Source organism: Mus caroli, chromosome 2 (assembly GCF_900094665.2).
Source record: "Mus caroli chromosome 2, CAROLI_EIJ_v1.1, whole genome shotgun sequence".
NCBI lineage: Eukaryota > Metazoa > Chordata > Mammalia > Rodentia > Muridae > Mus > Mus caroli.
The window spans coordinates 147,116,418-147,130,996 of record NC_034571.1 but is presented as its reverse complement, the minus strand read 5'-3'; the positions used below and the strand labels follow the sequence as shown (position 1 = coordinate 147,130,996).

The following is a 14,579-nucleotide window of genomic DNA, read 5'->3' as shown; positions in this document are numbered from 1 at the left end:
AAAAAAAAAAAAAAAAAAAATCAAGTTATCAGTGTTGGTCTTTGAATGCTTGACCCTCCTGACTCTACCTCCCAAGCGCTGGGACTCCAGGCCTGTCCCCTGCTTGGCTCCTGCTTCATCTGTTCTCCCCAGCAGCAATGTGATAAGATGACATGTTCTCTTTCTGATAACTTTCCATTATAATCCGCAACATTGCTTTTTTGGTTCTCATATTTTTTAAAGATTAATTTTATTATTTATAAGTAATTACTTGTGTCTGTGTATAGGCACATATATTTATATAGGTGCCCACGGAGGTCAGAGAGGTGTTGGTTCCCTGGAACTGGAGTTACATGCAGTTTGTGAGATACTCAACATATGTGCTAATAGAATATGTTTTGTTTTGTTTTGTTTTAAAGATAGAGTTCCTCATTTAGTAGCCTAGGCTAGCCCAAGTCTACACTATGTAGTCCAAGTTGGCTTTAAACTAATGGCTAGCCACCCAACTGCTGGGATAATATAGATAAGTCAAAATACTTGGCCCACAATTTAGCAATCTGAACCTGAAAGTAAGTAATTTTTCCTGAGTATTACATATGCATTTATGCATGCATACACAGATGTGTTTACATGAGTGTCTGTGAAACCTAGAAGAAGACATCAGATCTCCTGAACCAACTTTCCAGCCCCCTGAACCTGAAGTTGAAATAAACTGATCAAGTTAACGTTCTTGCACACTTCTGCACTCTGTGGTAAGCAGTCATGAGCTCTTACCTTGTATCATCTCTGGGTCTGCAGCCATCATCATTCTGTGTAGTACCTTTAACATCAATAAGTTTAAATGAAATGAGATTCAACAGAATAGTTTTCAACTTAAACTAAAACAAAAAAAAAAGCAAAGCCTTCTATTAAACTATTAAATCTTTCTAATGACAACTATAAATCCAAACACGATTTCCAAAGGGAAAACAGGCAGCTCAGATTCTTCAGTTCTATACACATGCAGACCATTACTTAGTCAGAGGTTAGCTAAGGTATGTCACTCACACCTCACTTCTGCATTTTTTGACTCTAACTCAACAAGCTGGCACTGACTCCTCGTGCTTTCCCCTCAGCCTCGTGAGGAGGAGCGTGCACCTTCACACACAGCTTTTAACCATTTACTTCATCTGAAAGATGGGAGAAAGTTACTAATCATCAGTCAATACAAAATCAACTCCAAAATAACAAAGCAATTAATAACCCTTTATATAAAAGAGCTTGGAAAAAATCAGAGAAAATGAAAAGACACAAAGAATTCTCTGAGAGGAACAAGACTGAAAAAACAAGTAAGTTTCAAAGAGGCCGAAATGGATGCCGTATGTTTATGCATTCTTCTAGTTCTATTCACAGGAAGGATTCCTAGGACTCTGTCAGGACTGTGTAAGGTGTTAAAATCAGTCTGTGGACACTGAAAGAGACAGAAAACTGAAAACTGCATAGGACTCCAGTTGAACATGTTACAGTCTAAGAATCACTGAAGAACAATACCCCAGACTCAAATAGGATGCAAAAGCAAGAATGTTTACTCAACAGAATTTCCTGCATGCAGGGGTCTTCCCATCTGGGAATGGAGACAGCTAGTGAGCTTGTAGACCCAGCTTTTACTGTCAGGGGAATTCCAGGGACGCATGTACCTCTTTACCTTGATTGGTTAGCTCTATCTCTAGGGCTCTAATTGAACAATTGGTTAGGCAGTGGAGACCAGTGAGGGCCGGGGGGTAGGGGTGGGGAACAAGCCAGGAAAGAACACCCCTCCATGGCCTCTGCATCAGTTCCTGCTTCCTGACCTGCTCGAGTTTCAGTCCTGACTTCCTCGGTGATGAATAGCAATGTAGAAGTGTAAGCTGAATGAACCCTTTCCTGACCAACTTGCTTCTTGTCAAGACGTTTGTGCAGGAATAGAAACCCTAACTAAGACAGGGGGTGTCATTTATTCATTTAGCTATCTATTCTTACTTCAGCCTAGATGACAAGGTGTCCCCGGATTGGCCGCCTGTGGCTGTAGTTGGCTGACCACACAGGTTCCTGGATCCAGGTTCTCATTTCTGGGAAATAGAAACTTAGGCCTAGTCTCCCAAACTGCAAGCTGGCAGCCTGTCATGGAGTCATTCTGGCTCTGGCTAACTCAGTCCTCTCAGACTAGATGCAACTGGTAAACGCACAAAACTCCCAAGATACAATCATGATTCCAATAGTAAATCACCAACATATCACACCACAGCTCTTTGTTATGTTAATATGATTCATAACCATACTATGCCACAGCTAGCAAGGGTGGTAGAAATCCACTGTTTCTCTTTTTTTAAGTACAAGAGATCATAGAGAAATACACATTTAAAAATGATATAGTGGAATGGATAATTTGTGGAATTGTTTTATAATTGAAACTGTAGTAAAATCTACAGTATTAAAAACAAACTAGCAAACCATGTTACCTCAAAAATATGCTAAGTATGGGCTAGCAAGATGACAGACAAAAGTGATAGTCACCAAACTTTACAACTTGTGTTTGATCCCTGGAACCCATCTGATGGAAGGAGAGAACTGACTCACAAAAGTTGGCCTCTAATCTCCAGTCTCGTCATACTCACATACATACACAGAAACACAGAATAAACACAATGATAATTTTTATGAAAAATCATTAACTATACAACTGAAATGGTGAACCTTATGATATATAAAATGTACCTTAATAAATTATTAAAGTTGTTTCTAAAAACATAACATAGTGTGCTGCTGGGAGTTCTCTGAAAGTTGGCAGTGAAGGGCTGAGTGACCTCCAGTAGAGTAGTAAATTTACCATGTGGACAAATATACTTGAGGAGTCCCAGCATGTCAGTTTGCCCAAGGATATAGCCATGCTAGTCCCCAAAATACATCTGATGTCTGAATCTGACTGGAAAGATCCTGGCAGTCAGCCAAGTCAGGAGCGGTGACTCATGAACTAGAACCTCATCCTGCTGCTTTAACAGCCACTATCCGAGAAGCCAAAGAAATGAAGCTGTGAACCACTCACTGCCTTTCAGCCTCAAGCTTCACACAGCCGTCCTTACTCTCTAGCAGCTTTCTGACAGCGTGATGATGTTGCTTTCTTCTTTCTCACGTCAGTATGTAAAGGATGTTCAATATACACTAGAATGTGCTTGGACCTCCTTTGCTTCTTGAGTCAAGCCAACAATGCCATACATAGCCCTGTCATACGTGTGTGACCCTAAAGCCACACAGTATGATCCAGATCCAGCAGGCCACATCTGCTATATTCAAGAAGTGTCCAAGATCAGTTCACAGCTATTACAGGGAACGTATGATTTCGTTGTGGTGGTTTTTCTTATTGTGGTTGTGGTATTATATTTATGGTGACATGGATTTTTGTTTCAATACTTTAGAAACTTTCCATTTTATCTGACAACCTGTCGCATGTTACAAGCCTGATTAATGAGGAGCTTTTATAATGGGGGGGGGGGGGTTGGAGACGTAGGTCAGTTGGTAGAATGCTTGCTTAACATGCACATAACCCTGAACCTGAGCCCTGGCACTGCATACGCCAGGTGTGATAGTTCACACCAGTTATCTCATCAAGAGACTGCCATTAATCTAAAGTCAGTCTGGGACACATAATACATTACAAGTCAATCTGAGCTCCAGTGTGAAACTGTTTCAAAATAAAATGAAACAATGCTTTCTATGTGTATTATCTTTTCTTTAAATGATACACAGGACATAAGTGGAGTGAGAAAACTATACCCAAAACAATGTAGCATTAAGTACTAAAGCAAGCCAGCATTTCATTTCTCCCATAGGTAAAAAAGTTGGGGTGGGATAGCTCAGCAGGTAAAAGCACTTGCCATGCAAGCCTCAATGTCTGGAACCTGTATAAAAAAATCAAGATACAGTGGTATGCATCCATGACCCAGTACTTCTAGAGCAAGACTGGAGACTGACTGAAATGCCTAGGATCTCTCAGGCCAGCTGCCTAGAGTGTACAATACAGCAGCCAGAAGAAGAGGCTAGGTAGAAGATGAAAACCAACTCCAAAAATTGTCTTCTGACCTTTACACATGCATTGTAGCACATGGGCACCTCACACACACAGACTCCATACACATACGCATACACACACACACAAACACAACACACACACACATACACACACCACATAGATACACACAAATGAATAAATGAGAAAGTCACTTGGAGATGAGCATGGTGACAAGAAATCCTATCAAAATTCTAGATGCACAGGTTTTACCCACAGGAAACTCTGGGAGATTTATAAAGATTTCACCTAAGTGAGGTAAATTAATAGAGCCCTCCCTCAATAAAATAATGACTTTCTAAAGCAACTTAACACACTTCATATTCCTTGGCTGCCTAACAATCTCAAAATCAAACAAAAGTTTGATTTGACATATCAGAATAGAAGCAGAAGGCAGTTTCAAAACACCTTTTATCTTGTGGCAGTTACCAGCCATGACGTGGACCAGAAAGCCTCAGACCAGCAGCAAGATAGGAGTACTGAGCCAGACACTGCACTGGGCTAGGAACCCCAGAAAGTCGATTCAATGTTTTTTGGTTGTAGCTAACCCTGGCACTAGTTAACACAAAGATATTTTCTCCAAATCAAAGAATTCCCAAATTAGGCCTTTTAAGTTTGGACAGATGAAAATAAATGGGAAATTTGCAATCAAAGAACATAAAATAAAAACAAAATGAGCCCCAATGAGGGAAAGAGAAAAATCTTTTCTAAGTTAACATAGTGTTACATGCCTACAATTTTGGTATTCAACACTCAGAGGCATACTGAAAAAACTGCTGCAAACTTGAGGCTAGCCTGATAGTCTATTTACATGGTGAGCTCCAGGCCAGCCAATATTATATATCAAGATCTCAAAACACCAAAAAATTTAAAAAATCATTTATACCTTCAAAGGTTTTAGATATTATTATTAAATAGAAAATATAGAGGAAAACCATGATCAGAAGAAAATTAGTATGTTGGGCATGGTAGTAGCATATGACTGTAATCCCAGTACTTGAGAATCAGAGACAGGCTGTTGAATTTGAGGCCAGCCTGGGCTACTTAGGGAGACCTGTCCCCAAAAACTAAAGAGAAGGCTGAAAGTGGAGCTCAGAGTACTTGTTCCAACTGCCAGCAGCCCTGAGACTTACGCCTGGCATCTCTAGCACACGAATAGAACGTGGTGGTGCATGTACCTTAATCCCAGCATTCGGCAGGTTGAGGCAGAAGATCAGATATTCAGGACAATCGTGAGTTACATGGTGAGTATGGGGCTTGTACTATGTGAGACCTATCTCAAAACTAAACTAATCTCTCAACATCCCCACACAAAGCCAGAAAATGTAAAACTAGCTATACAAGCATCAACAATTCTACTTATAAACATAATCAAGATATTAAAACATCACAGAGAAAGTTTTCCTGAAAGTTAACTGCATTAGTTATAACTCATAATAGCCAAAAGGAAAATCAGCTAAATGCCTACCTGAAGATGGATAAACTGTAGTGTACATATGCAATGTTACTTATTTAGAAAGGCGCTGATGCACAATACAACTCAAAGTCAGCTACAGGCTCAAGAGAGGAGCACCTGCTGTGCAAACATAAGGACCACTGTGCAGAACCTAATGCTCACATCAAAGCCACAAGTGACCCAACACATGCTATGACCACAGCACCAAGAAGGGAGGAAACAGGAGTTAGTGCTGAGCTTGCTGGTGGTCAGTCAGTCAAAATACCAGAGCTCCAAGTATAGCAGAAGATGCTGCTGCCTCAAAGGAACAAGGCAGAATTAGAGGGAAAAAAGCCACTGTCTTCTACCTGCAGTGTGCACAGCTGGACACACTCACATAGATGTGTACACTCATCACACACACTCACAAACATTCAGCTATCATTTAATATGATGCAGTAGTTAACTTTCATTGGCAACTTAACTAGATTAAAAAAATGCCTATGAGTTTAGTAAACCAAGTCTTTGATGGCATTTCCAAAGATGACAAGCTTATCTGACTTAATGGAAACCTCTTGAGAGGTCATGGGAAGCAGAAAATTACTATTACTACAAAAAAGATAAGTAATGATACAAAAGGAAAAATACAGATAACTGCAATGATATTATTTATGTCTTAATAAGTAAACTGTGAGGTAGTTTTCATAGTTGTTTATTTTGTACATATACTAAATAAAATAATACAAATCAAAGTGCTTGTAAACTGGGAAAAAATGAAGAATATAACAAACGTCCCATCTAAAGAAAACGTGATCACAGTCTGTTTTAATTTTTAAAATATCACTCATCATATCAAATAAAAACATAAACACAGGGCAATTTAGAACACATATTATTCTTAGAGAGGACCTAGGACCAATTTCCAGCACCAAGATGGTAGCGCACCAGGGGTTCCAGAAGTAGATCTTCTGATCTCAGTAGGAACCAGGCACTGCACATACATACATGCAGGCAAAACATTAATACATATAAAATAATATAAGTAACAACAGCAAAGGAAAATAAATTAAGAAATTCTGTTGGCCTTTGGAGGAGGGCAGGCCAACTAATATTTTGAGTACATAAAAATGTTGAAATATAAGTCAATTTCAAAAAGACTACAGGAGGAGGGTGTAGTGGTGCACATCTTTAATCCTAGCACTCAGGAGGCACAAGCACAGGCAGAAGAATCACTGAGTTCAAGGCCAGCATGGTCTACATAGTGAATTCCAGGATAGCCAGGGCTACATAGTAAAACTTGACTCAAAAGAAAAAAGGAAGGGAGAGAAAAGAAGAGAGAAAGAGAGAACAACTCTGGCAAGTTGTCCTTGGACCTCCACATTAGTGCTATGGCATATGAAGGCATCCACATACACATGTAAGTAAATGTAGTAAAAACCCTCTTTTACAAAGAGGAAGGCTTCAAATTTAAGACCAATACAGGGTACAGAGCAAGTTCAAAGCCAGCCAAAGCCAGCCATACAGTGAGGCCCTAAAATAACAGCAATAATAAACCTAAGCCAGGCATAGTGGTTCACACATCTCAACGTTCAAGAGGCTGAGGCAAGAGGATTACCTTGATTTCAAAGTCAACCTGAATTATAGTTTGGGACTGTTTCAATGTTGCCCCCCCCCCCCCGAAATAAAAATGCTGGGTATATGGTCAATGGTTAATGCTTGCCCAATTTAATTATATGAAAAGTTTTAGGGTTTCTTTTTTTTTCTTTATTTTAAACATTATTATTAAAATGTTTCAAAAATCTTTTTAAAAAAGAATAAAGATCTCTATTAACATACCGTCTTATAGTAAGCAATCAACAAATGATAGCTCTTATATCTGGCTAATTCAATTCTAAACCATTAAAACTTCTTCCAATTAAATTCTTTTTTTTAATTATATGTAAGTACATTGTAGCTGTCTTCAGACACTCCAGAAGAGGGCATCAGATTTCATTATGAATGGTTGTGAGCCACCACGTGGTTGCTGGGATTTGAGCTCAGGACCTTTGGAAGAGCAGTCAGTGCTCTTAACCACTGAGCGATTAAATTCTTATAATTTAAACCTCTCTATTTCCAAAAAAAAATCAGGTTAAATTATTTTCCCATTTGAGCTGAAAAATGTTAATATATAAATGTCAATTTCTATAGAAAATAAACAGTAAATCTCTAAGTATGTGAGCAGTTTAGATTTTAGCATTACTTTTGCATTAAGTGCCAGCTACTGAGAAAACTAGCCTATAAACAGGAAGCTGCAAGCACTCAGGGTTAGGGTAGTTTTTTGTTTTTTTTAGATTTGTTTTATTTATTTATTATATGTAAGTACACTGTCGCTGTCTTCAGACACTCCAGAAGAAGAAGTCAGATCTCGTTACGGATTGTTGTGAGCCACCATGTGGTTGCTGGGATTTGAACTCCGGACCTTCGGAAGAGCAGTCGGGTGCTCTTACCCACTGAGCCATCTCTCCAGCCCCTAGGGTAGTTTTAAGAACATGATTTATTTATACTTTATCTTTTGGGGTGTGTGTGTGTGTGTGTGTGTGTGTGTGTGTGTGTGTGTGTAACTACTACAGATTTCCTGTGAACAATAGTCAGTTGAATTTCAAGTCTGAGGCAGTATAACCATTTCTAAATTTTCTTTCTACTTTGTAATTTCTTTTGAAATAAAAAGAAGAGGGGTGAGGGACACAAGAAGGTTCAGTTGCTTAAGGTACTTGCCACAAGACCAATGAGCTGAGTTCAGAGCTCAGGACACACAAACTGTCCAAACACCCACATGGGATGCACGCTCACACAAATTCCTGCTATAAAACAAATCTGTGGGTTAGAGAGGAAATTCTCTACCAGTGAGCATCAGAACCTGATAATCACTGCTCTAACTACACACTAAGTAAACTAGTTTTCTCAGACGAAACACCCAAACTATTACTTTATGTTCTATGCCATAGGGCCTTTGGAAATCTGTGTTAAAAACAAAATTAGAGACAGGAAAGGTGGTGCACGCCTTTAATCCTAGCACTTGGGAGGCAGAGGCAGGGGGATCTCTGAGTTTGAGGCCAGCCTGGTCTACAGACAGTTGGAGTTACATAGTAAGACCCAAAAAAGCAAAGAAAGGAAAAAGAAAAAAAATAGAGAGGGAAGAGGAAGCAGGAAGATGGTTGAAATATGTAACATGGTTAAATAAGTTTAGCATATTACTAAATGAGAAAAATATCAGTTATGAATATCCTAGAAAGGTTTTACTAAAAACACTATCAGATATCACTAGAAAGTTCTTTATTGTGGTTAATTCCTCTTTAACAGAAACCAGTATATCCTAAAACTATAAAATGTACCAGTACACAGATAATGAATCAGGCTTTTTACTGTATTAACACAAAAGATATCCCTGTAAATATGGCTCATAGAATGAGTAGAAATGGCCAATGGATTTCAGCTTATACTGTCTTGTACTACCAAGGCCCTAGAGTCATTTAAACTCAACCAGACACTGCTAAAGATGGCACTTACATCCACATTAGCAGTGTAGGGGTGAATTTACAAGGACATCGGACTAGCTGCACCAATAGCATTCAGGATACGCCGTATCAATTGTTCAGTAGTCACAGATCAAATGATTCAACTTTTACTCACCCAGCTTTTTAACCTGCAGAACTTTTTAAAGCCTTAGAAACACTGCAACAAATGTTATTTAATGTGAGCAGCATCTTTTTTACTATTTGTTTACTTTATTATGATACTGGGGATTCACCTTAGGGCCTCACATGTACTGAGTAAGTAACCTGCCACTGAGCTATGGTACTTACTATTCCTAGACCAATGCCTTTTTAAAAAGAAAATAAACATTTTTTTTTTCTGAAAAAAGAATAGCAATTAACAATAATTTCAGATACTACACTAGCCATTTTTGTCAGAAGAATCACAAAGTAATAACTGAACTGGTAATGCTGGGCTATAATTCCAGCACTTGGAAGGCTGAGGCAAGAAGACGGGAGTCCAAAACCAGCCTATCACTCCAGCCTCGTACTGGAGAGATGATTCAGTGGGTAAAGTGCTAGTTGTACAAGCATGATGACCTGAGTTCAGCTCCCTAACATCCATGTAGAAACCTGGTGAGGCAGCACATGCCTGTAATCTCAGCACGGAGCAGAAGAGTGAAGACAGGTAGATCCCGGGGATCTTTGGCTGGACAGGACAGCCTGGACAAACTAGAGCATGACATCCTGTCTCAAAAAACACAGCAAAAGGGGCTGGAGAGAGGACTTGGTGGTTTAGAACATATATTGCTCTTGTGAGGGCCAGAGTTAGATTCCCAAGTCCCAAGTCCCAAGGCAGTTTACAATCACCTGTAACTCTAGCTCCATGGGATTATCCAGGGGAACCCACATACATATGACTTACACTCACAGACACACATATACATACATTAAAAATATAATAATCTTTTTTTTAAGTGATTGAAGATATATCCTGATGTCAATCTTTGGGATCCACTGAGGCATGCACAGGTGAGTGTATTACTACCACCACTCACAATTCACAGACACACAGAGCAAGGGGTGAGGGAGACAGAAAGACAGAGAGAAACAGAGACAGAGAGAGACACAGAGAGAGAAGCTTAGTCTACACTCTACGCGTATAATATTGTCTTCCGAAGGGGGAAAAGTAATCACTTACTCTCTGAGCATGGCGTTTCACCGTTAGTAACAACCTCAGCTTCTACTTGCAGCCCATCAAGACAAACTGACAAATCTCCCATCATCTCTGTTGGCTCTTTGTCACCTACAAGCTGCAAAGTCATAACTACTTCTTCAACTAAAAAAGAACAAAAATTATGTAAGAAAGACACTCTTTCCTATGTGTAAAGTATTTTACTAGACAAAGGATTAAGGACCTTTGAGACCAGAACACTGCTTATTAAAGAGAATGACTTCACCAATATATATAGTATTTAATATATATATTAAATATATGAATCATTTATTTTATTCATTCCAGCACACCACAGTATAAGTCCAACCAGCATGACAAGAAGGATCACTTAGCAACATGAACTTGGGATATATTGAATAAAAATATAATTTAATAATGGATTATATATATCATAAGACCTAAATAAGGAAAAAAAGTCCTTAAAATTATGTCAAAGAGTAGAAAAATAATTCATATTCAAAATATGATTTGTTGAGTTATGATTTTATAGTTAAAAATAAAACTATGAACACCTAAAATAAGGAAACTTCAAAGTTTTTTAAATGAAAAAGTTTTTAAAATTTATTTTATGTATATGAGTACAACATTGCTCTCTTCAGACACACCAGAAGAGGGCATCAGATCCCATTACAGATGGTTGTGAGCCACCATGTGGTTTCTAGGAATTGAACTCAGGACCTCTGGGAGAGCAGTCATTGCTCTTAACTGCTGAGCTACCTCTCCAGCCCAACTTCAAAGTTAAGCATTAGAAATAAATACTGAGAATCTACATATGCCTTTCTTTCTTTCTTTCTTTCTTTCTTTCTTTCTTTCTTTCTTTCTTTCTTTCTTTCTTCCTTCCTTCCTTCCTTCCTTCCTTCCTTCCTTTCTTTCTTTCTTTCAAGATTTATTTATTATTTTATGTAAGTACACTGTAGCTGTCTTCAGAAACTCCAGAAGAGGGCGTCAGATCTCATTACGGACGGTTGTGAACCACCATGTGGTTGCTGGGATTTGAACTCAGGACCTTCAGAAGAGCAGTCATCTCTCCAGCCCCCTATGCCTTAATTCCTAACATCACATTGCCTCTCTGAAATATTTTTCCTTCATCTGTTTTAAACCTTTAAGTTTTCTATAACTTATGTATTAATTTGCAAGTATTTATTTACTAAGAAAATAAATATTTACTGAAATAGTATATCTAAAGCGAATGATCAAATCAAACTTAATCAGAATGCTTTAAGCAGTTTTAAGATTTTTCTGTCATTATTTATAACCACATAAATAATTGTTGTACTTGCTTTGTTTTGCTTTAATCTATTTGTGATCTCACAGTGTAGGCCTGGCTGGCCTGGAACTCAGAGACCCATCTGCCTCTGCTTCCCAGGGCTATGACAACTATCACCACCAGTTCAATAACAATTTAAATATAAGACAAATAATGGTATGAGTTGTTCCACATGTTTAACATAAGAATTTCTCCCAAAAAACAAAGTACATTTTATGCTATTCTTACATACGTACGTTTCATATTGTTTGACTTTAATGTTTCATAAATATCTAATCCAGCAGTTCCCAATAAAACATCAGATTTCAGGGTCTGGTGACTCCACACACGAAAACATAATTTACTCGTAGGGGTAACAATACTGAAAGTAAAAAAGGAAAATGTTATTTTCATTAAACTTCACAATGAGAACCTATAAGTTACAATAAAGCTGTGATATCTAAAATCTTTTCATTGTACCTCTTTTTCTTGAATTCCAACAAATTACACTTATTTATTTGGTTGGATGTGGAGGTCAGAGGACAGCTTGCAGGAGCTGGCTCTCCTTCCACCACGTGGGTCTCAGAGATCTAACTCTGGCCATCAGTATTGGAGGCAAGCACCTTCAACTGCAGAGCTACATGGCCAGTCCCTCCCTGCGCTTCCTAAAGTTTACTATTCAACCTGGTGGTCTATGCTCTCAAATCTCATGAAAATGTATTTGAATGCAACTAGACTGTAGGAACATCATAGATACATGAATATTGGAAACAAAATAAAACTGCTTAGAAAGCAACAAATTATTAAAGAAGTGAATTTACTGAAACAATATGCCCAAAAAGATACTTAATTTTATGTGTCAATTTTAAAATGTATTTCTTGAAATAGTGAATTTACAATAAAATCCTTACTTATGTGATAAATTTCACTGAACTTGAGGTATCATCCCCACAGTAAGCTCATAGGTGGGAATTGATACTAAAATAATGCCCCTCCAAGAGGGTGAGCAAACTGCCAGGGTCACACACCTAGGAAGCTAGCTCAGGTTGAATTAAAGTCTACGATTGCACACCTGAAGTCCTGCAGGCCATCATTCATGGGAGGCAAAGTCACTGGGATAGCAGGCACATGTAGATGTGGAAGCCTGGACAAGACCCAGTCTCAAAACAGAAGCACACACCTCATGCATGGCAAAAACACACAATAAACAATGTGCTCTACAATGGTGTTTCCAAGGCAGTAGAAATTAAGAGATTAGGATAAATCTGCAAACAAAAGCTCAAGATGATCTTCAGTAAATTCTTATTCATTCAATTTTACTTTTTATCTCCTCTGTCTTTTGAGACAGGGTCTTACTCACATAACCCTGGCTGGCCTGAAATCTGATGCAGTTTTCCTATTCTGCTCCTATACACTAGGATCGTATGCATGTGTGGAGGTTTGAATATGCTTGGCCTAGGAAGTACCACTATTAGGAGGTGTGGCCTTATTGGAATAGGTGTAGCCTTGTTGGAGGAAGTGTGTCAGTTTGGGGTGGGGTTTAAGACCCTTCTAGCTGCCTGGAAGCCAGTCTTCTTCTGTTTGCCTTCAGAACAAGTTGTCGAACTCTTAGTTCCTCCACCAGTGCCATGCCTGACTAGATGCAGCCATGCTCCTACCTTGATGATAATAGAGTGAACCTTTGAACCTACAAGACAGTCCCAATTAAACAATGGCCCTTAAAGTGTTGCCTTAGTCATGGTGTCTGTTCACAGCAATGAAACCTTACTCAGACAGCATGTAATTTTTAAATTTCATTCATTTTCTCTTAAAATTATCATTAGACACATCAAAATACTCCTAGAATCTCAGACACTCACATTATAAGTTTATCAATTTGTTTTGACATTTACTAGGAATAAATACAATCAAATAAGTTTGTTGTTTGGAAAATTTACAGTTTCTCATCTTGACATTTAAAAGAACATCTTTTTTCCTAGTCATTAGTTTATTCTTTACATGAAAAAAAAACCCAACAGTTGCAAATATCAGGTAATAAAAATAATTTGTAGCTTTTAGAGTAACAATTATTTATATTATAATCTACATTTCTTAAGGTCTGTAGTTTCCCAAATCATACGTGCTATATAATTTTAAAATCTACTCATTGGCAAATTGTGCTTTTCATCTTCATTTTTTAAATTACAATGAGTGATCAATGTCTCAGGTTATACCACAAACATATGACATTTCATCAGTTAGTGCTGAAACTGAACATTAATTTTTATGAATTTATACTGTAGATAAAAATTATCAGCATACATGCACTTGTATATAAATTACACAAGTCTAGTATCTTACTATTAACAAATACTAGAAAACAGCTACATAATGGATGGTAGATGTGTATATACTCAGCCACGAGTGTTAACCATGATATGAATATTAAATATAAAAGCAGAGATACAGGGGCTGGCAAGATGGGAAAGCATCTAACGTCCTTGTAGTAAAAGTCTAGTGACCTGGCTTTAGTCCTGGAAACCTACATAAATGCAGGAGAAAACACTCCACAAAATTATCCCCTAACCCCATGAGTACCACAGCATGCACCCCCTCATAAATTCACACAATAATAATAATAAATTATTTTAAACAAATTAAAATTGGGGCTGGCACGTGAGTTCAGTGACTAAGAGGAATAAACATGATTCCAAAGGACCAGACTTTGAGTCCAGCTCCAGGAGATCTGGACTTCTGGCTTTTTTTTTTGCATACACATATAAATAGAAAAATGAATATAAAATAGTTTAAAAATAAACATAATAAAAACAATGTTCTAGAATTAAAATATATAGTACAACTGTTTGGTACAACTTTCTATCATGTAACATTTTAAAAATATAACAAAATTGAATGTTGGTTTGCTGGTGCACTATAATTTTTAAAATACAAAACTACTTCTTTAAACAGGGTTTTGCAATGTAGACTAGGTATGCCTAATACCTGTAATTCTCCTATCTCAGCCTGAAGAGGGCTAGGATTGTATGTATGCACCATCATACACAGCATGCATAGATAGATAGAGAGACAGACAGACAGACAGACAGACA

General features: G+C 37.9%; 1 protein-coding gene across 3 annotated transcripts in view; it reads right to left on the bottom strand.

Moving 5' to 3' along the window:
* Positions 1 to 14,579, bottom strand: part of Itch (itchy E3 ubiquitin protein ligase) — a 123,673-nt gene that overhangs the window by 45,209 nt on the left and 63,885 nt on the right. For all 3 annotated transcript variants that reach the window (XM_021182181.2, XM_021182162.2, XM_021182171.2), the window contains 3 exons: positions 11,748 to 11,872; positions 10,209 to 10,346; positions 754 to 799 (listed from right to left, as the gene is read on the bottom strand). In XM_021182181.2, coding sequence (XP_021037840.1) covers positions 754 to 799; positions 10,209 to 10,346; positions 11,748 to 11,872 — 309 coding nt within the window. The remainder of the gene's footprint in view (positions 1 to 753; positions 800 to 10,208; positions 10,347 to 11,747; positions 11,873 to 14,579) is intronic.